Source organism: Blennius ocellaris (genome assembly GCF_963422515.1).
Source record: "Blennius ocellaris genome assembly, chromosome: 3".
NCBI classification, from domain to species: domain Eukaryota; kingdom Metazoa; phylum Chordata; class Actinopteri; order Blenniiformes; family Blenniidae; genus Blennius; species Blennius ocellaris.
In genome coordinates, this window is record NC_137652.1 from 17444294 (window position 1) to 17464775 (window position 20482).

General features: G+C 48.0%; 1 protein-coding gene across 1 annotated transcript; it reads right to left on the bottom strand.

Moving 5' to 3' along the window:
- Window positions 1-474: 474 nt before the first annotated feature.
- Window positions 475-11580, bottom strand: LOC308144534 (3',5'-cyclic-AMP phosphodiesterase 4C-like; the record flags this gene model as incomplete). The annotated part of the gene is made up of 17 exons (XM_080515664.1): window positions 475-515; window positions 1205-1715; window positions 2471-2653; window positions 2748-2870; window positions 3070-3224; window positions 3319-3418; window positions 4066-4230; window positions 4425-4523; window positions 5341-5498; window positions 5612-5705; window positions 6419-6581; window positions 7926-7996; window positions 8217-8256; window positions 8375-8557; window positions 8647-8774; window positions 10371-10505; window positions 11539-11580. 17 exons carry the CDS (start codon window positions 11578-11580, stop codon window positions 475-477), a joined length of 2391 nt encoding a protein of 796 aa, XP_080371790.1.
- Between the last annotated feature and the right edge of the window lie 8902 nt (window positions 11581-20482).

Sequence of the window (20482 nt, forward strand, 5' to 3'; positions counted from 1 at the left end):
CCTGGTCCCACAGTTTCATTGCTTCATGACGAGGAGCCGCCGCGCTCGGTGGCTGGATTGCTCAGTGCTGGTCGTGGGACGGTTTGGCACTAATCAGGTGAACCTGTCGCAATGGGATGAAATACTCTGATTCTCAAAACATGAACCGACATCAACACGTACGATAGATCAGCCCTCGAAACTTCGCTGCCCAGTCTTTATTGGGATGATCCAGCATCGTTCCTTTAAGGTCAGTACGTGAGGAGGTGAAACGGGCCCAGAGCGGAGCCCTGAGGAGCCCCCACAGCATCCCAGTGACAGGCGTACACTTGTAGTAAATATAAGACGACGGATAACACTTTCCAGAGGTTTTTTTTTTTTGTTTGTTTGTTTTTTTTGCATTTGTTTTCTCTCTTCACTGACAAACAGAGGAAGTTGACATTCTTTGAAGAGTTGCTGTTGAGTTGATGGTCACTGTGTGAGATGTTACCTTCGTCAGACGAGACGGTAACCGAGAGACGATGTGATGATGTTGTCTATTAGAACGGGAAAACAGGCACGCACTTATTTGCATTTTATGTATTGGTGTTTTTTTTGTTTTGTTTTTTTCCAGGAGCTACAAAAGGTTGATAAAACAGGTTTTGTCTCTTTCCCTCAGTGTTTCCCTCTACGGCAGTGATGGATGAACACACACCAGGAGGAGGAGGAGGAGGAGGAGGCTCTCGTCTGTCTCTGCTGCAACAATCTGGCTGCTCTGGAAGATCCGGACAGTTTAGTATTTGCGTGTCCGGTGCCATGTTTTCTCTCTGAGGCGGCGGTCTCTGGCGGAGAGGGTCTGGTGGTGGGCGGGACTCGTCTGGAAGGGGGCGTGTCTTCAGCTCTTCTGCAGCGACGCTGCCGGGAGTCGTCTCGTTTTCCCTCCACAACCTTTCCTCACTGACCCTGTTTATTTGTCACGTTGCGCTCCACTAGCTCTCCTCTTCCTCTGCTACTTCCTCCTCATCCGGCACGTCGTCTTCTTCAGCCGTTTGTGACTCCTCCTCCTCATTCTCCTCTGTCTCTCCATGCTCCTCCTCCTCTTCTTCTTCTTCCACCTTCTCCTCTATGTTATCCTCCTCCTTCGTCTCTCCCGCTGCATCTCCTTCCTCATTCTTATCCTCCTCCTCATCCTCACCTTCTTTTTCTCCATCGATTTCTTCTTCTCCCACATCTTCCTGCCCATCACCTTCGTCTGGTTCCTCTTCCTTGTCGTCCTCTTCTCCTTCCTGATCTTCTGCATCATTCACCGCTTCAGTCTTTTCCATTTCTTCTTCCTCTTCTTGTACTTGCTCTTCTTCCTCCTGGACTCCATTCTGTTCGCTGTTGTGATTCTCCTCGTCGTCCGTCCCAGGTTCCGCGTGGTCCTGCCCCTCCCCGTTGGGCTCCTCCTGGCCGTCCTGCGCTGGGTCCCCCCCGTCTTCGTCGCAGACGGCCCTGTGGCTGTCCCTCCTGCCGCCGTTCCTCAGGTGATGGATGTGGTTGTGGTTGTTGTGCTCCAGGTCCTCCAGCGTGAGCTCAAACTGGAAGCGGTCGTGCTGGAGGTGTCTGTCTGGTGGGGGCGAGGGGGACTGGGGCATGGTGTTCAGGTACCACTCTCGGTTCTCCTCCAGCGTGTCCAGCAGCTCCTGAGCGTCCGGATGCACCAGGTCGGCCCACGTCTCCCACAGCGGGTGGACAATGTAGTCGATGAAACCCACCTGAAAAACACAGAATCGCACCGATAAGAAGCATGTACCTGAACTCACGCTGGGAGCTTAGTGCTTTCCCATGCACTCTGTTGTTCCCAAAGCACTTTACAAATTATATTCATCCAAACCAATGGTGGCAGCTGCTGCTTGAGGAACTCAATCCACTCAATGGCAGCAGTTGCGGCTTCAGTGTCTTGCTCAAGGGTACTTCAACATATTGTGGATGAGCAAAGCTGCAAGAATTTCAAAGTCAACATACCAACTATTTCTATTGTGACACTTCAGGGCCAGTTTTGCACACGATGCACTCACAATGGGGTTTTTCTTCAGTTCCTCTAAAACGCAGCATTTTGTGTGTCGATTAGAAACAATGCAGCTTCGGGCTTCAGAAAATGTCTCCCTCTGTGAACGTAATGAAGCCGCCCACATCAAATCGAGCCGGACACACTCCACAAGAAGTGAAGTGGATATGTTCATTGAAACACGGCTCGCCACCCGCCGATTAACGGCATTTTGTTACTTAACAACTTTAATGCAACAGGTCTGTGAATGACGCAGCAACAAAAAAAACCCTGCGAAAGCTTTAACAGCGTCTATTTTCAGGACTTCTGGATCATCCCACACTGTTTTTATAACTTCATCCTCTCCCACAAAAGCTTAACAAGCCTCTTCATTTTGGATTTGTTGACCATTTTTGGCTCTGCCACGCTGACCACTGCATCAGCGATGACTCGCCGGTTTCCGGGAGAGAGATGGAATGTTACCTGACTCTTCTCCACGGACGCCGTGTGTTTGTCGCACATGGCGCTGATCTCCATCCCCCGCTCTCGCTCTTTGTCGCCCTGTCGGAAGAACTCCTCCATGATCCTCTCCGTCCACTGCCGGTACAGCTGGAGCGTCTTGGTGGGGTTGCTCAGGTCGGCACAGTGCACCATGTTCCTTAGCACCTGCGCACACACACACACACACACACAACGCACGCTTTGTGCCTGATCTTTCCTTGGATTGCACAAATCTCCATTGCTGTGATTCACTGGTTACCTGTAGTCGTTCTGTGTGGTTGTCCAGGAGCAGCACGCCAGAACTCGTCACCTTCTTGGTCTCGACCATCGTCTTCAGGTCAGCCAGCAGGGTCATGTGTTTGGACATGTCTGTGGCCAACACCTGCACACACAAATGGACAAAGAAAGACGTCCAAATAACCACAACAGCCAAGTGTCTAATGATCTTGTGTAGGTTTTTTGTTTATAACAATGGTTCCCAGTCTGAAGATCCACGTGTGTAAGAACCCAGAGTTTGACTGCTTTTGTTAGTTGTAATGTAATTCAATTTGAGAGGGTTGCTGGTGTAAAGGATCTCTGACCATGTCGATGACCAGCTTGCGAAGGCTCTGGCGCTGCCGCTTGGTGAGGTTCTGGAAGATGTCACAGTTTTCCTGGTGCAGAAGCTTGAAGCCCACAGCGAGGTGGTGGTTCTCCAGGACCGACTCGTCGTTGTACATGAGGGCCAACTCAGAGTCTGAGCGCAGAGCAGAGGGGGCATGAACACACTGAGGACACTGTTACCATTCATGTGTGTGTTTGTGTGTGTGCGCGTGCGTGCGCACACTCACTGGTGTTGATGAGAAACTGGTTGGAGACCCCGGGGTGGTCGACGTCATGGATAGCTGCAGCAAACAGAGCGGCGAGGATCTCCAGGTCGGTGAAGACTGCCTGCATGGACGAGAAGAAATCTACAAGCTTCAAACTAGTTTCCTGTAGATCCTTGGTTTTCAGAGCGTGTGAGGTTGAGCACCCTCTTTTTACTGTATTTAACAATATGATATTTTAATTACAAGCAGCTGAGAAGCATAAGCAATAAAAACTAAAATAATAATACTAATATATTCAGTGCTGAGAATGTGTTCATAATAGAAAAAAAGATGAAACTGACATCCTCTCCCAGTGGACATGTTCTACGTGAACATTTGGGCCGACACCGCGTGTTGTATGCATTATTAATACAATTATGGATGGTCCTGGCTTCAATGGGAGATTTTGTATTTAAAGTGAAACTTAAAATGATATATTACACTCAAACTCTTTTTATGCCCCACGGTTTGTGCTGGTAGGTGTAGTCAAACGCAATTAATAGGCCTGAATGTGCAACAAAGAAAATGTTATTTGCACAATAATAATGCATTACCTTACCCAGCCCAAATATTTATATTAAATACCACCTTAAAATACTATTTGCAAATGGTTAAATTATAGCATTTATTACCTAATTACTGCCATGTTACACTGGGCTGAAATAAAAGCACCCTCAATGCATAAACAAAATAATGAAGACTGTCTTTTTTGGTTGTGTGTGTACCTACATCAAGCGCAGGGGTGGACAGGAGGACGTGTGTGGACTGGGTGACATCAGCAGCATGGAGGCTATTGTGGTACGCTACATTTCCATGGTAATGGTCCTCCAGGGTCATCATGTAGGTGACGAAGGTGTCGACTGGGATGCGGAACGTCTTTAAGAGCTCCCGCTCCTGAGGAGGGACGAGAGGAGGCACAAAGTTCATACGCCGGGATACACACACACACACACACACACACACACACACACACACACACACACACACACACACACACACACACACACACACACACACACACACACACACACACACACACACACACACACACACACACACACACACACACACACACAGTCTTGTGTTACCTGGAAGATGGCATACATGACGCAGCTGAGAGGTCTGTTGTTGGAGAATTCTGCTACTCTGAAAATGTTAAAACTCCACTTGTCCAGTTCTTCCAGCTCCTGATTTAATTCAACACAGAAAAAAAGTTTTTGAGCAATAATCTAATCTTATTAAAAAAATTCTATTATCTGTGATCATAAATTATTCACATATATTTTAGAGGTTCAGTTACCAAGAGGTTGGTTTTTTTTTCCTTTTATAATTACTTTTTCAGGAATTGCAAGCAGTTTCCAACTCACACCAGATGAAAAGCTACATGCACACCAGACAAACACATTTAAAGGCACAAATCAACCTTAATTGTGAGAAGCAGTAACTGGAGAAAAGCCACACCGGCACAAAAAAAACATGTAAAATACACGAGGAAAGCCATTAGAATCAAACACAGGCATTCTCAATGATGCTACCTCACTGTGCCACAAGGGTTACATACCTCAACCCAATTTATTAATTCATCATCATAAAGAATCTTGATCAACTTGATCCAGTTGTTAAAACATCTTTACACCACATCTAATTCAATTCAGTGAAGTTACTCAAAAGACAAAAAAAAAAATCATGAACTCATGAAGGCAGTCCTGACCTCTGGTCTGAAACTACTGGCCTAAGATGCAGTATTTTTAATGATCTGCATCGTCTCTCGTGCAGTTACGTTCCGCAATGTTTTATTCAAACACAAGAGGCACACTCTGGAGCCAGAAGGAGCAGATTAAACATGAGTAAATAAACATTACGCAAGAAAAGACTCATATCGACGGAGTCCCCGTGTCCTGAGGACGTGTTTTCAGAGATGTGTACAGACGCGGCACAGTTCAACTCGGAGCAAATAGTTATTTGTGTCATGCGTCTCAGAGCGAGTCAGACAGAAAACAACACCTTGGCGAGCTCGTCTTCGTGGTCTGTGTTGATGCCGAAGCGAGGCATGGAAGTGCTGGAGAGGCTGGAGCTGTGAGACAGCTTCCTCACGCCGCTGATGTGACTCATCGGTTTGTCTTTGAGAGTCGGAGATGGGATTTCCACCTCGTTCTGCTTGTCTACAGGTTGATGGGGGGGGGGGGGATGTGCACAGGGCCATTTAAAGTTTCATTCAGGGAGAGGGCAGTGAGTGTTTTGCACTGAGTGGAGACGGGAGTCTGGTGGCGCTCACCCAGGAAGGTGCTGGAGATGTATTCGGACACCTGGTTCCCAGAGCGACTCATCTCTGACAGGTGGGACAACTCTCTGTTCAGCATCCTCTTGAACTGTGGCAGAATGGGAACAGAACAGACACAATCAGTCAGATAGACCAGGATTTTCAAAGTGGGAGAGGAGAAACACCCCCCCCCCTCACACACACACACACACCACCCCCCATTCAAAGAGCTTGAACTCAATAAAACCTGTCTCAACTCTCAGGATGCATCTAACAGGTAGTGATTGTTGGTTGAAGGCTTTATCTTTTTGTACAAAAACAACTCTTCTTGTGCTAATTAAATGCTGTTCATGTGATGTATTAGTCTTTATATATTAGCCTTTATATATGGTCTGCACCTGTGTTATTTGTTACTCTCATGGGTTCTGCACTGAAGCTTTTGTTTCATTTTAATTCATCTTTCGTTAATATCATTTCAAAAATCAAAAAGTAAATATCATCCTGGGAAATGGCATCGCCGGTTTGCCCTGCTGCTGTTTCAACCTGAAGCTTTCTGATGCACATGAATCCACCCATTTAAGATTTTTTGAGTGTAATTATTAAGAATTGTCTCAAAATAAGAACAAAAATTTTTGACAAAAGTTAGAAAGCGGCAATGGAACCAGAACAAGAAGCCACAACAAAAGTGAAATGAGTTTACGGGTTTCACATCTATAAAAATGTGACAAACTAAAACAAACTCACAAACTGAAATTTAACTGAAAACCTGCTGAAGTTTGATGATGAATTGATGTATTTGTGTCATTGTTCTGCTGGCCGCACCTTGTTGGAGGCCATTTCGCTGACAGAGCGGTGCGTCTGAATGGTCTCCAGCTGGTCCAGGCACCAGTCCAGCTCCTCCAGCGTGTCCAGGGCGAGCTGCTGGTACTGCTGGTCTGAAAGTGTCGCCCTGGGACTGGCGCACACCCCACCCAGAGGAGACCTCCTGCAAACACAGCAGCTGGTTAGAAAACTGTTTCAAACAGCATGATGTCACCAAGAGTTTGAATTAATTAGATCATATATAAAGCACATGAATAGATTGTGCTTTCAGTTTGATTTACGGAGAATAATCCATGAGAGAAATACTAATAAAATCTGCAAATGACAGTCATGGTGAGCCAGCTGAAGAAATGTCTCTCAGCACAATGACGGCAGCATCTCTGCAGGAGGCTGAACTGTTTGGTTACACGTTTTCAAACATAAAAAAAACCCAACACGATCATAAGCTGAATTGTCAGCCTGCAAAAAGAATGTTAAATTGAATGGTCACTCAAATAGATTTTGCTTTATGTGCGTTTTTCTGGTGATCAGTTGAAAATATTACCATGAATGATGTAATTTATAATGTATTTTGAACTCGGGTTTTGTGTGATTTAGACCTTTACACGAGGACGATCTGCTGGAGGCGTTGACTCTATGTTCTGTTCACCATTCAAAGGAGCGTTGAGCCACAACAAGAACAAAAATGAGAGGTTGGACGTGTTGTAAGAAGGAAGGTATTAATTGCATTGAAGCATCACAGCTGACAAATCTGAATTTTAGAACCCCCCCCCCCAAAAAAAAAATCCCCAATATAAAATCCAGGTGGACAGTTTGGAACAAAATCTAAATTTGAGGTACAAGATCAGAAAACACAGAAAATATAATATAAGTCCACACAAAAAAAATTCACAGAGCCAGCAGAGGAAATGCCTCTCATCACAATAACAACAGCGTCTTCGCGACAGGTTGAGCAGGTTTCCACCTCTTTTTCAAACACATTGAAAATAAACACAATCCTGGACCATGCAAGTGTTTTCAGATATAATACATCACATTGTCTGTTCATTAGCATAAACAAACATATTTCTGTGCAATCTGAAGCTTCAGTTCCCATGTGTGCATGCACCCATTATAACATTTGCACTTTTCTTTAATATACATGTAAAGCTTTGGTAGATCAGGACCTCCATTGTGTGTCACCTTGTTTTCTATACTAGTGGGGACAGAAGCAGAACTGTGACTTCCCAAGTCACTCGGAGCAAACAAGTTCATAAAGTTGCTTTAAAAGTGACCGAAAATGCATAAATATATATAAAATGAACTGCAATCTGAAAATAATAACGTGCAGGATTCGTGTTGAGTTTGATAGGATTTAAACCAGAGCTCATGTTGGAGTTACTAAATCCTATATGTGAGTGTTAATAAGTGTTATCATGATCAGTAGTACAGGTCCCTCGTGTATCGCTCACTTGTTTTTCATTGATGAATCAGCCTAGCATGTTCTAAGTGATCAGGCGGTACTGACTTGACTGTTGGAGTGGAGACGTTGGCGAGGACGGTGAAGTTGCTCCGCACAGAGCGCAGACTGGCCAGTACCTGAATCAACACACAACCACACAGTGAACTACAGCTCATATATAGAGAGGATATATCCAAGTTCTTCTCATGCCATGTCTGCTGTAATCTCATAAGAGCCTTTCAGGGTTTTTTAATGTTTACTTTAGATCTCAATCTTACAATTATACCAGAAAGGGAAGAACTGAAAGCAGAGTAAAGCTTTTTTTTTCCCTGAATAAATGTATGAAGTCTCACTCACTTGAGCAAAAGGTGTGACGATAAAATCTTCTGCTGTATGCCTACAGGACAAAGGGATAGTGAGATGAGATGGAAAGGAAATAAAAAGAGAGATGGAGAGCTGTTGATGTCAAGATTTGTCCAGAAAGATGGAGAACTATCGTCCGTGTTAAGCCTCACCCTTCACTGGCGAGGGACGAGTTGCGTGAGACGGTCTTGGGCGACATGTCGTAGTCCGAGTCTGAGCGGTAGAGGAAGGATTCTCTTCTCTGGCCCTGGGGGAAGGAGGTGTTCAGGGTGAGGCTGGGACTCTGGGAGCCCAGCGGGGTGTGACCTGGTGACACGCCATTTTCAGCTTCGTAACTGGAACATGAGAACAGTGATTTAGAGGACGCCGAAATGCGACCGTCCGATAACGAACCCGGGAGCGTGAACTCGCTCTGAGGGCCAACCTGTCGGCGTCGGCTTGTGTGATGGAGATGCGTGGTGGGATACGAAGCGGCAGGGTGGTGGGGCGTGACACATTGCTCAAGACCTCTGGCGACCGCGTGCGGTCCCGGGGGCGGAGCCAGCAGGGAACCTGGGTTGGAGAAAAACTGTCAAGGAAACTGGCCCATTTGAAGAGGAACAATGCAAACAGCATATGATTTAGTCCTTCGATCCGAAGAGGGACTGTGGACACAAATGGTAACTAAACAGAGTATCTGAAGCTGTAAAGTAAATCTGGTGAATCTTGTGCCGTAAAGTCACAGTTACAATCCTGTCAAAATGCACTTCTATTTTGTATTTTTTATATATTTGTCTCCATACTGTGATACAGACATATAAACTTGATCAGTAAACAAAAACAGTTGACTTTACTTATCAAGCAGACAAAGAGCAATTTCCCCGTTTTCCAGGTACGTTAAACATTCACTATTCTTTCAGCATTAATCTTCATTTCACCAAACCTTGCAGGTAAAAAACAATTTAGCTTCCCCAAATGAAAAACCCCAAAACAAACAATAAGGCTGTTTCTCTGGAGATATATTTATTAGTTATTTCATATAAATTAAAAATACATTTCTATTGATTACTGCAATGTCGAGATCAGCAAAGCCAGCTGTGTCAAACACAGAAGATCTCATTTAGTTATTAATTTGTCCACTGTTGACACTGTTTTAGTAAGAGTGACTGATATACATTTTTGCACTTCTTCAAGTGAATGTACATTTGCATCCCATCTGGAGATCATCATAATTTTATAGTGGTACACTACTTTATTGCTACAAGGTAGAATGTAGGGGGCCATTGTTAAAAACTCCTGAAATCATAAATATATCAAAGAATGTATTGTATATGAACAATTTAAAATTTGTTGTCGGAGGTATGATTATGTATCACGCCATCACTTTACCGATTCAGCCCAAATCAAATTGAATTGAGTTGTATGTGACCCTGACGTACAAGACTTTGACATCCTGCAGTGGGAACATTTACGTACTTTGCTGTATAGTAAACAAATAAATGCTAACAAACAAATATTGACGTTCTAGCTGTTATAAGAACACTGTTTCTTGCTATCATGCTTTTGTAGAGATGGATGATGAATCTTTCACTCTTGTGTTTGGGAATGGCTCCCCAGCATCTGGCTAATACAATATTTGTTTGATGTGACCTGTTACGCTCAGTACAAAACTAGCAGTAATAGTGACATTTCTGGAAATTCAGGTGATGGCGATACAGCTATGGCAGTAATCAGTTTGCTGTTCTATCAGGTGTTATGCAGACTGTTGACAGCCCATTGGGGTTTTGCCCTTCGTGATCCATGAAGTGGGCATACTGTGTAATCCCAAAGGAAAACATCATCATGTCAACAAACTGAATGTAAACTGAACTTTGAAACACGTTGCACATCTACTGTATTTCCCTCTGAGATGGTTTTAGTATTACAGTGCAGCTGCGGTTGTTTCTTACAGTAAACTACAGTAATCTGAGACTTGTCTGTTCTGTTCTGTTCTTTTCTAGTCCACTATTGATGTGAAGGCTCATCTTGCTGCACTGAACACTCCTGAGCTAATGCATGCTCAGCACTGAAATGGGCTTTCACGAGCACGTTGTTCTGACATAACACAGGCGACACACAGACAGGAAAGATGGCTCTTTTATGATGACCCATAATGTTGTTGTTAGCCACCTGGAGACTTGGCGAGAGTCTTCTGCTCCTCCCTCTGCGTAGCTCAGCCCCCAGCGTGGCCCCGGATGTATAAGAACGGCTGTAGCGAGATGACTCCGCCTTCTCACCAGCACCTGTTATATCCGTGTCATTGCCCTGTGAGACATGAGGGAGGGCAGATCAGGGGAAACGGCAAGAGAGAGACGCATCTTTAAAGAATGAAAGGATGTTGAGCATTGTGTTGCATATAAACACTGTCATTTTGGCACATCTACATAACCATGCTGATTATCTGTAATTGTAATTCTGACGATCGAGGAAACTTCCACAGACATGCAAAACATCTATTATCAGTGTGTGTGTATTTGCTTGTGTGTGCAGCCGTGCGTGTATTTGGCAAGGTGAATGTGTGTGTGTGTGTGTGTGTGTGTGTGTGTGTGTGTGTGTGTGTGTGTGTGTGTGTGTGTGTGTGTGTGTGTGTGTGTGTGCGTGCGTGTGTGTGTGTCTGTGATTGGGCCTCTACAGACTGAGCTCTTAGAGGCTGATCTGCACTGCAGTACCGTAGCAACAAAACACTGGGGGAATGGCAGCAGTTGCTAGGCAACAGTGCCGTGTTGCTTCCATGCTGCGTTTGATGTCGTCCAGACCCAGATGTGGGAAGATGCTCACATGCACACACAAACACACACACAGACAGAAGAGAATGGGCCAATCTTAAGCATAATCAATAGAGAGTTTGAATAATGTATGGTCTCATGTCCTTCAGCGAAGACGTCATCTTTACAGGAAGTAAGTCTCATTTAGATAGAGACCGCGTTTAGTGGGGGGCACATTTACCGAGAGGACTGTGTGTGACCGAGTACGCTGCACAGTGTGGCCGGCGGACACAGAGGTCGGAGGACTTCTAAGTGTGCGCTCAAACCTTAATGGCAAGAACAAAGAGATCCTGGATGTGTGAAAGTCGTGGCAGGAATGAACACAGACACAGACACAGACACAGACACACACACACACACACACACACACACACACACACACACACACACACACGCACACACACACACACACACACACAAACACACACACAAACACACACACACACACACACGCTCAGGAGAACACACTGGGGAACACACAGTCTTCACAAAGTTAGCTCATCTTCCCCAACTGTTTATGCCCAGCGTCTCACCTCTTCTCCAGTCACCGACAGCACGCTGCGGCTCTTCTTCATCCTGATTGGCTCGTTCTGGGCCCCAGGGCGGAGCGTTCCGGAACCCAGGCAGCAGAGCAGGTGGAGAGCCAGGACCGGAGAGGTCAAAGGTCACTGCAAGGTCAAACCGGGGTCAGACCGGGTCACAACCGGCCCCCATCGGAGCTAGCTTTGCCAGCCAACCGCTCCCGCCCACGCTCTCCCCAGACCTCGATGCTCAGACGGCTGGAGTCAGGCGTCCTCCCGCTGAACAGCGCAGGGGCATGTATGTATCCCACAGAAGCTCCAGGTTCAAAAGGAGGAGGACGACCTGATCTATTTGTTCAAAATCCAAAGGTGGAAGAAATAACAGCCCAAGAAAACCTCATCCATGTTGTGCTTGTTTGGCCAGACAAGCCAAGGGGATATCCCAGTCAGAGCTCATGCTGCTGCTGAAGAAAGCCTCTACCCCAGTTTTCTGAAATAATCATCCAACTCAGAGTACAGTTCACATGATGTTCCCCTGCTGCAAACCAAATCCCACATGAATGCAAGTCTCCAACACTTAGAAATCCAGAAGGACGGCAGAGGAAATGGGATCAGATCTCCTCACTCCCAGGTCCATTTATCCACAATCTGATCCGTCACGTGGACCCAAATTGTACTCCAGAAGCTGTGCCGAGTCTGAGCTCATGTGAGAAGTCTGAACATCAAAACTCCTGGCCTGATGTGCCGGGATCCAGCCTGAAGTCCGTCTCGCTGTCAGGAAACAAAGATGAAGAGTTATAATGAGCAGGAGTTTCAGTATGAGCTCATTTTCATCACCGACTCATTTTTCCTGCCTCATTTTGCATCTTTCTGTTGACTGAGCCTAATGGATTCATCTAATGATTATTCATCTCTACGTTCACCTTAGGAAACTCATATCTGTTCTTGTTCTAAATATCTACTCAATGGACTAATCAATAATATGAAGGCACACAAAATATTTTGGTTGTGGTGTCCTTGCATGAGGAGATCCGACAATGTGGCTAATTCTGAGCAGATACCGCAACACCAGAGCCCTCTAATGTTATATAATTACACTGAGCAGTCCAAGCTGACCTATTTCCATTGGATGGGACGGATTCAGCATATGTGAGTGTCTCCGACTGAGCTGGTACAGACAGAGCGGTGGAGTCGACTTTTACCAGGGTCACCACGAACACACCCTCGTCATGAAAAGGACTTTCACACTGGAGTCAGCGCAGGATCAGAGGCAAACCCAGCACTGTGTGACAGGGAGATCAACAAATGCATGGTGACACAGTGACATATATAAATAAGCAGACAATGAGTACACATGCAGCCGATACCTCCACTACAGATGAAGCAGCTTATAAAACCGGGCATTAATGCATCGATATGCAGCTCAACTGGCAGCCTGCTGCTCCGTTACAAAACGGCCAGATATGTATTTATAAAAGCACTCACACTCTGAAGGCATGCATACATGAGGAGAGCCCGGCCATCACGCCTGTCTGCACACACTGAGAGGTATGTGTCAGACAGACACACACACACACACACACACACACACACACACACACATACACACACATACACACAGCCACAGCCAAGCTGCAGGAGGTGAGGATGTAAGAATGAAAACGCTCACCTTCATCGCCTGAAGATCAATGGCAAGATGGGCTGGGCCTCATCTTGCTTTCACTCGTCTCCTTCAGTCATCCCCCCCACCCCACCCCCCCACCCCCAATGTCTCCGTCTTCCTGCTGGTGGATTCACCACGGCGAGAGGAGGGGACAAAAAAAAACAACACACACACACTTGGCATTTTCATGAATATCCGTGGCTTCGCTCGTTTCCCTCCCTCCCTCTCTTCTCCCCTGTCACAGTGGTCTCCCCCAGCTGCCCCCTCCCAACACCGCCACAGCCTCCGTGGAGAAGCCCATCTCACCCCCCCTCCCTCCTCCCGCACAGTGTCTCCATTAATCCCGTACAACAGTCCCCCACTCCTCCTTTCTCCATCACTACCTCTGCCTTTTTTGGCTTGTTTTGGGTTTTTTTTTTGGTTTTTTTTTCCCATCAAAGCCTTTTTTTCCTCCCCTTTTTAATACCAGCCATACACCATCTCCTCTTTCAAGAGTCAGGCGTGATTGCTCTCCATCGTACCCACCCCCACACAGAGCTCATTTTTATTGGAACACACCACTCATAACAAAAAAAACAACCCTACAATAATCATGCCTCTTATCACCCTCCTCTTCCTCTATTTTCCATGTCCTGTTCAAGCCGTTCAAGGACAAGCAGTACATCTAAAAACATGAATCATCCCCTCTAGATCCACATTTGATGTAATCTTGGATATAATTGAATAAATGTGAACATGTAGACTGGGTTCCTGAAAGCAAGAGTGGGAAAAAAAAAAAAGGCCTCTTTTTTCTAGTTATCTCACTAATACCATTTTAGTCCAAATTAAGCAATTTGACATTTGTGGTGGGAAATCTCAGACAAGAATGGAAGGAAGATTTAATGCAACATGATTTAATGTCATCATGTTCCTGTGTTTAAAATTAAAGGAAATCCTCACACACAAGAGGCTCAGGCAAGACAACGTTTTCAGTAAATACTGTGGCGAGCGCCGTGGAAGAATTGCTCTTTTTAGATTGCCAGCTGATCACCCAGAGGCTTTTATTCTGACAACACGAACAACACAACCGGAACTTCAGAGCGGACGACACTCCACACAACACCCCCATCACTCATGGTGCAACCCAACTTTCTAGCAACCAAAATAAACTAGATGAAACAAACACTCCCTGAACTGGAGAACAAAAACACAGCAAAAGCACAATCAACACAACACCAAGCCCAACAATAACCAACAACAACAACAACAAAACATGAATTCCCATCATGCCTTGCAGCGACCACCTCCGTGATCGCTACATAGCCCCCATCTGAGGGGTCAGACGTCCTCGGCGACCCCATCATCCAAAACAAAGTCCTGCAGGTATTGGGGCCGCCGCCGCTGTCGACCTGGCTGCCGCCGAACTGACCGTTCCGGCCGATCAGGAGTTGTCCCAATGGATGAGTCAATTTGTCCAGGCTCTTGGGGTAAGGCAACACCACCATTCCCGCCCTCAGTGGCAGGTGAGGCAAGTGGACGGTAGGGTGAGAGCCTGTCCTGGTGCAGCACCACCATGCGACCTCTGCCGGGCATCCGAACACGGTAAACTACTTCAGACAAGCGGCAAACCACTTCTCCAGGCCCTTGCCAGTGGCTCTGAAGTTTGGGGGAAACTCCCTTTTTGCGGACTGGGCAGTACACCCAAACCTTATCCCCTGGCCTGAAAGGGTTCCCTCTGCAACGGGTGTCATAGCCTCTCTTCTGCCGGACACCAGAGTCAGCCTGGGCTTGGCGAGCATAGTCATGCACCAAATGCAGGCGCTCTCTCAGTCTGCGGAAGTAGTCCATCTCTTTCCCCCCGGCAATCTCAGGTTCTGGAGGTGCACCAAAGACCAAGTCCACGGGTGTTCGGAGCTCTCTCCCAAACATGAGAGCTGCAGGCGTGCACCGGCTGGATTCCTGGACAGCCGACCGATAGGACCACAGGACAAGGGGCAGGTGGCGGTCCCAGTCTCTCTGATGTTCACTGGTGAGAATGGCAAGCTGGGTGGCCAGGGTGCGATTAAATCGCTCTACTAGACCATCACTCTGTGGGTGGAGGGGAGTTGTTCTGGTCTTACTCACTCCCAGCCGTCTGCAGACCTCACCGAAGACGTGGGCCTCAAAATTCCGCCCCTGGTCACTATGGAGCTCCTCGGGAACCCCAAATCGAGTAAACATCTCCTCTACCAACTTCCCTGCCGTGGTGATGGCACTCTGGTCTGGAACCGCATATGCTTCTGGCCACTTAGTAAAATAGTCCATGGCCACCAAAACATAGCGGTTGCCGGAATCGGTGACCGGGAAGGGTCCAAGGATGTCCACTCCCACCCGCTCCATCGGGGCCCCCACCAAGTACTGCTGCAGTGGTGCATGGGAGCGCTGGGTCGGCCCTTTCTGAGCGGTGCAGGCATCGCAACAATGGACATGTAGCTCCACATCTCGTCGGCAGCCCGGCCAATAGAACCGCCCACGGAGCCGGTGGAGGGTCTTTGCATTCCCGTAGTGCCCCACCCCCGCCGAACCATGGACACTCCGAAGAACTTGGGGACGCAGGGCCTGGGGCACCAGCAGCTGCAGGAGATGAGTTCCTCGTCCAGGTGCCTGCCAGCGCCTGTACATTAGTCCATCATGGACAACAAAGTTGCCCCACTGGGAGTGATAGGCCTTCACCTCGGGACCCAAGGCTGACACTTCAGCCCACTTTGGTTGCTGTCCTGTCTCCAGCCAGCCTTTCACCAGTGCCAAGGTTGCATCAGCCTCCTGCTCTTGCTTCAGCTGCTCAGTGCTCAGTGCGGTCCACTCCTCCCCATCATCGATGGGGCATGCAGCTGCCACCAACTGCCCCTCTTGGCTCCGCTCTTCTTGGCGCACACAGTAGCGACACTCCACTGCTTCACATGGACGGCGTGAGAGGGCATCTGCATTGCTGTGAAGCCGTCCAGGGCGGTGCTGGATCTCAAAGTCATAACCCTGGAGAGCCTCTAACCAGCGGGCCACCTGGCCTTCAGGATTCTTGAAGTTCAGAAGCCAGGTGAGTGAGGCATGGTCAGTGCGGAGGAGGAAGTGGCTCCCATGCAGATATGGCCGAAATTGGCGCAGGGCCAGAACAACTGCCAGTAGCTCACGGCGAGTAACGCAGTAATTCTTTTCAGCTCTGCTCAATGCCCGGCTGAAGTAGGCCACCACACGCTCACCGTCTTCTCTCTGCTGGGAGAGGACAGCCCCAACGCCCACATTACTAGCGTCTGTGTCCACAATAAAGGGCTGCTGGCTGTCGGGGTACGCCAAAACTGGTGCCTCAGTGAGTGCCGTCTGGAGCTCTGCGAACGCTGCTGCACAGTTGTCGTCCCAATGGAATGCCTGGCCTTTGTCGATGAGGCGGTGCAGGGGGCTGGCAATGGTGGCAAAGCCTTGGACAAACCTCCGATAATAGGAGGCCAACCCCAGGAAGCTCCGCAGCTCACTAACATTGGCAGGGGTCGGCCAATCTCGGACAGAAGCCACCTTTGCAGGGTCAGTGGCGACACCACGAGCACTGACAACATGACCGAGGAACTCAGTTTCCCGTGACAGCAGACGGCACTTGGAAGGATTCAGTCGTAACCCAGCCCGGCGGATGGCATTGAAGACCTCTTGCAGATTGCACAGAGCTCCGTCAAAGTCTGCAGCATGCACAAGCAGGTCGTCAAGGTAGACCACACATCGGCTCTGGGACACACCAGCAAGTACCCTCTCCATCAGCCGCTCAAATGTGGCTGGTGCATTGCACAAGCCAAATGGCATGACCCGGAACTGCCATAGTCCTTGTCCGAGAGTGAAAGCAGTCTTTGGCCTTGCCTCAGGGTGTAGTTCTACCTGCCAGTATCCACTGCGGAGGTCTAGGGAGCTAAACCAACTGGAGCCTGCGATGTGGTCAAGGGCATCATCAATGCGAGGGAGGGGGTAGGAGTCCTTTTTGGTGACTGCATTGAGACGACGATAATCCACACAGAACCGCCAGGTGCCATTTTTCTTCCTCACCAAGACCACTGGGGCTGCCCATGGGCTATCTGATGGCTCAATCACCCCAGCAGCGAGCATCTCTTGAATCTTTTGCTCCGCTTCCTGTCGTTTAGAGAGGGCCAGCCGATGGGGGCGTAGTCGAACAGGTTGAGCGCTGCCAGTCTCAATGGTGTGTTGAACCAGTCCAGTCTGTTTACATTCATCATCTCTAGCAGCAAAAATGTCCCCATAACCATCAAGAAGGCATTTCAGCTTATGGCTCTGCTGTGGGTTGAGGCTGGCACTGCTGCGCTGCCACAACTGATGTATGGCCTCGGTGGTTTCAACAGATGGGGTACTCACCGGCTCTGCAGGAGGTCTTGGAGCACATGGACTTGAGACTGGTTGGGCTGCAGCCGACTTGCGTTGTCCACTTGGCTTGGAATTCCTTCTCTGACCAGACTGCAGCGCGACAGTCTCAATGCCAAGGGTAACAGATTTCTTCATCACATCAATCTGGGCTCCCCAGTGCCTCAGCAAGTCCAAGCCGATGATGCATGGGTCCTGGATGTTGGCAAGCCAAAACTCATGTACCACCTTCTGGTCCCCAACCTGGACTGTCAACAGCTTCCTCCCCTTCATGCTGAACCTTTCTCCGGTCACTGTCATCAGCTGGGTGTTGGTTGGGGTCCAGGCCACGGGAGGTTGGTTGGTGACATCAGGAATGGTGCCTGGTCGTACCAAAGAGATTGTCGACCCAGTGTCTATCAAAGCCAGGCAGGATTGACCATCAAGTTGGCAGTCCAGGTACAATCCTTTTGTGTGGCCACAGCGGCCCACCAGCGTACACTTGCCTTGGAGGGGGAGTGGAGTTTGGAGTGGCAGTCCCCTCACTGAGCCACTCCATGGCTGTTTCCCGTCATCTTTGCTTTCGGGGCAGGAGCTGGGCATTCACGTGCAATGTGTCCAGGTTCGTCACACCTGTAGCAGCGGTCACTTGGTCGAGCTGCACGTTTGAAGCGGGAAGGCCTTCCCCAGGACTGAAGTGGCATGGCTTGGCAGACCTCTTCAGCCTCCTCCATCTCCTCAAAGGCAGCCATTCTGACAAGGGGTCTTGGAGTCAGGGGTCTCGGTTGTACTGGTATTGGGGAGAGCACCACTTCAGCCCGTTCAGCTTCATGCAGAGCCTCGGTGAGTGACTGGGGCAACGACAGGCGGACATGCTGACGTAGCTGCTCAGGTCGAAGCCCCCGTAAGAAGGCGTGGAGGGCCAGCTCCTCTAGGACAGTTGCTTCAAAGTGAGGGTAACCTTGTTGGGCGTACAGTTGCAGATCGGCGGCGAAGGTGCCCAGGCTCTCACCCTCCTGTCGGCAGCGGCTGGCCAGATGCTCCCTGCTGTGGTCAGTGGAACGTCGCTGCCCAAACCGCCTCTGTAGTGCTGTCATCAGGTGGTGGAGGTCTCGCTGTTCTGCCGGGGTGAGGTCAAGAAGCACTTGTACCGCCTTCCCTTCCAATGCCAGGGCCAGGTGAGTGGCTGCCTCCTCGTCACTCCATCCACTGTGCAGTGCGGCGAGCTGAACTTGAGAAAGGTACGGCTCCAGCAGCGTTGTCCCGTTGTATCTGGGAAGCTTCACAGATGTCCTGGGTGCAGTTACCGGGAGCGATGGGCTTGGTGTGGTTAAGGGCAAAAGTCCATCTGCATTAGCCATAGTGCTGACGATTGGTGGGGGGAGACCAGCAGCTCTCCTGGAACTAGCTGCAGTATCCCTCCCGGCCTCCAGGGGATGATAATGCCGTGGCGCACTGGCTCCATCCGGCAGGCCTCCCTGTAGCGTCGATCTGGCTGCACTCCCCTCTCTCGTCACCAGGGGGCGTCGAAACTGCGGGGCGTCAACCTCAACGCCACTCCTCCCATTCACCGGTGAGTATTCAGCGGTTCTGCCAGCAGTTACAGGACCAAGTGGTTGGAGATGGTCTTCCTCTGCTCCTGAAAAATTTGCTCTCTGCTGCTCTTTCTTCAGGAATGACATGCTCTTTTTAATGTCCTTCTCCAGCTGGCGTATCTCCTCTGCAATTCTTCTTTCAGCTGCCATCATCCCACTTCTGACACCAATGTGGCGAGCGCCGTGGAAGAATTGCTCTTTTTAGATTGCCAGCTGATCACCCAGAGGCTTTTATTCTGACAACACGAACAACACAACCGGAACTTCAGAGCGGACGACACTCCACACAACACCCCCATCACTCATGGTGCAACCCAACTTTCTAGCAACCAAAATAAACTAGATGAAACAAACACTCCCTGAACTGGAGAACAAAAACACAGCAAAAGCACAATCAACACAACACCAAGCCCAACAATAACCAACAACAACAACAACAAAACATGAATTCCCATCATGCCTTGCAGCGACCACCTCCGTGATCGCTACAATACATTCACAATTAATCATTAAATAATCACCCAATTCCTTTGTTTGCAGATAAATAAAAATACTGTCTTTACAGGTGTGTGCTGATCATTTGCAGCCCGGTTCAAGGTGAACTAATAGAATTGATAGGTTTTCTGCAAATTTCACTGTATTTTTTAAAAAGTGTTCAACCAATTCAAATATGATAACAGCAACATGTTTTCAAAAAGGTTCAAACGGGGTCAACAAGGGACCGGAAATGTTGTGTTGCTAATGCCACATGTCTTTCACTGAAAATTAATGGGAGGACTACAAAGTTTTAACAATATGCTGAATACGTATCTATTATGTAATGAAGCTAGTATAGTCCATCATTTCAGATAATATGGAGAAACTTCTGCCTGAAATATTCTATAATTGCAATATTGGCACTGTGTTCTTTATCCTCTCAGAGCTCTGGAGCAGGAAGTTCACCGTCGACTTAGGGGTCAAGATAGATTTCTTTTCACCTTCACCTGTGTTTGGTCAACTTAAATTATCAGGTTTTATGGAATCTTTCATTTGAAAGTAAGTTGCCATATAACAACTACGTTGAAACTGGTGCTTTATCATTGTGATATTCAGGCTTTCAGGCAGTGTGGCATTATAAACCAACAATTCCGAAGTGGAAATTACCTTCTAGTCAAGTTAGTTGCTAAGGTCGTGAACCATTGACTATTTTGGCATATTGAAGTGACTCACTACACCATCTTGTGGTACAAATTAGTATTACAAGATGCAGGTTTGCAAAATTCTGTTAACTTAAAATGTCACATCAGGTCAAACTTTATTCCCAGTATTTTAAATTTAGATACAAATCTACATACTGCACCATCAAGCA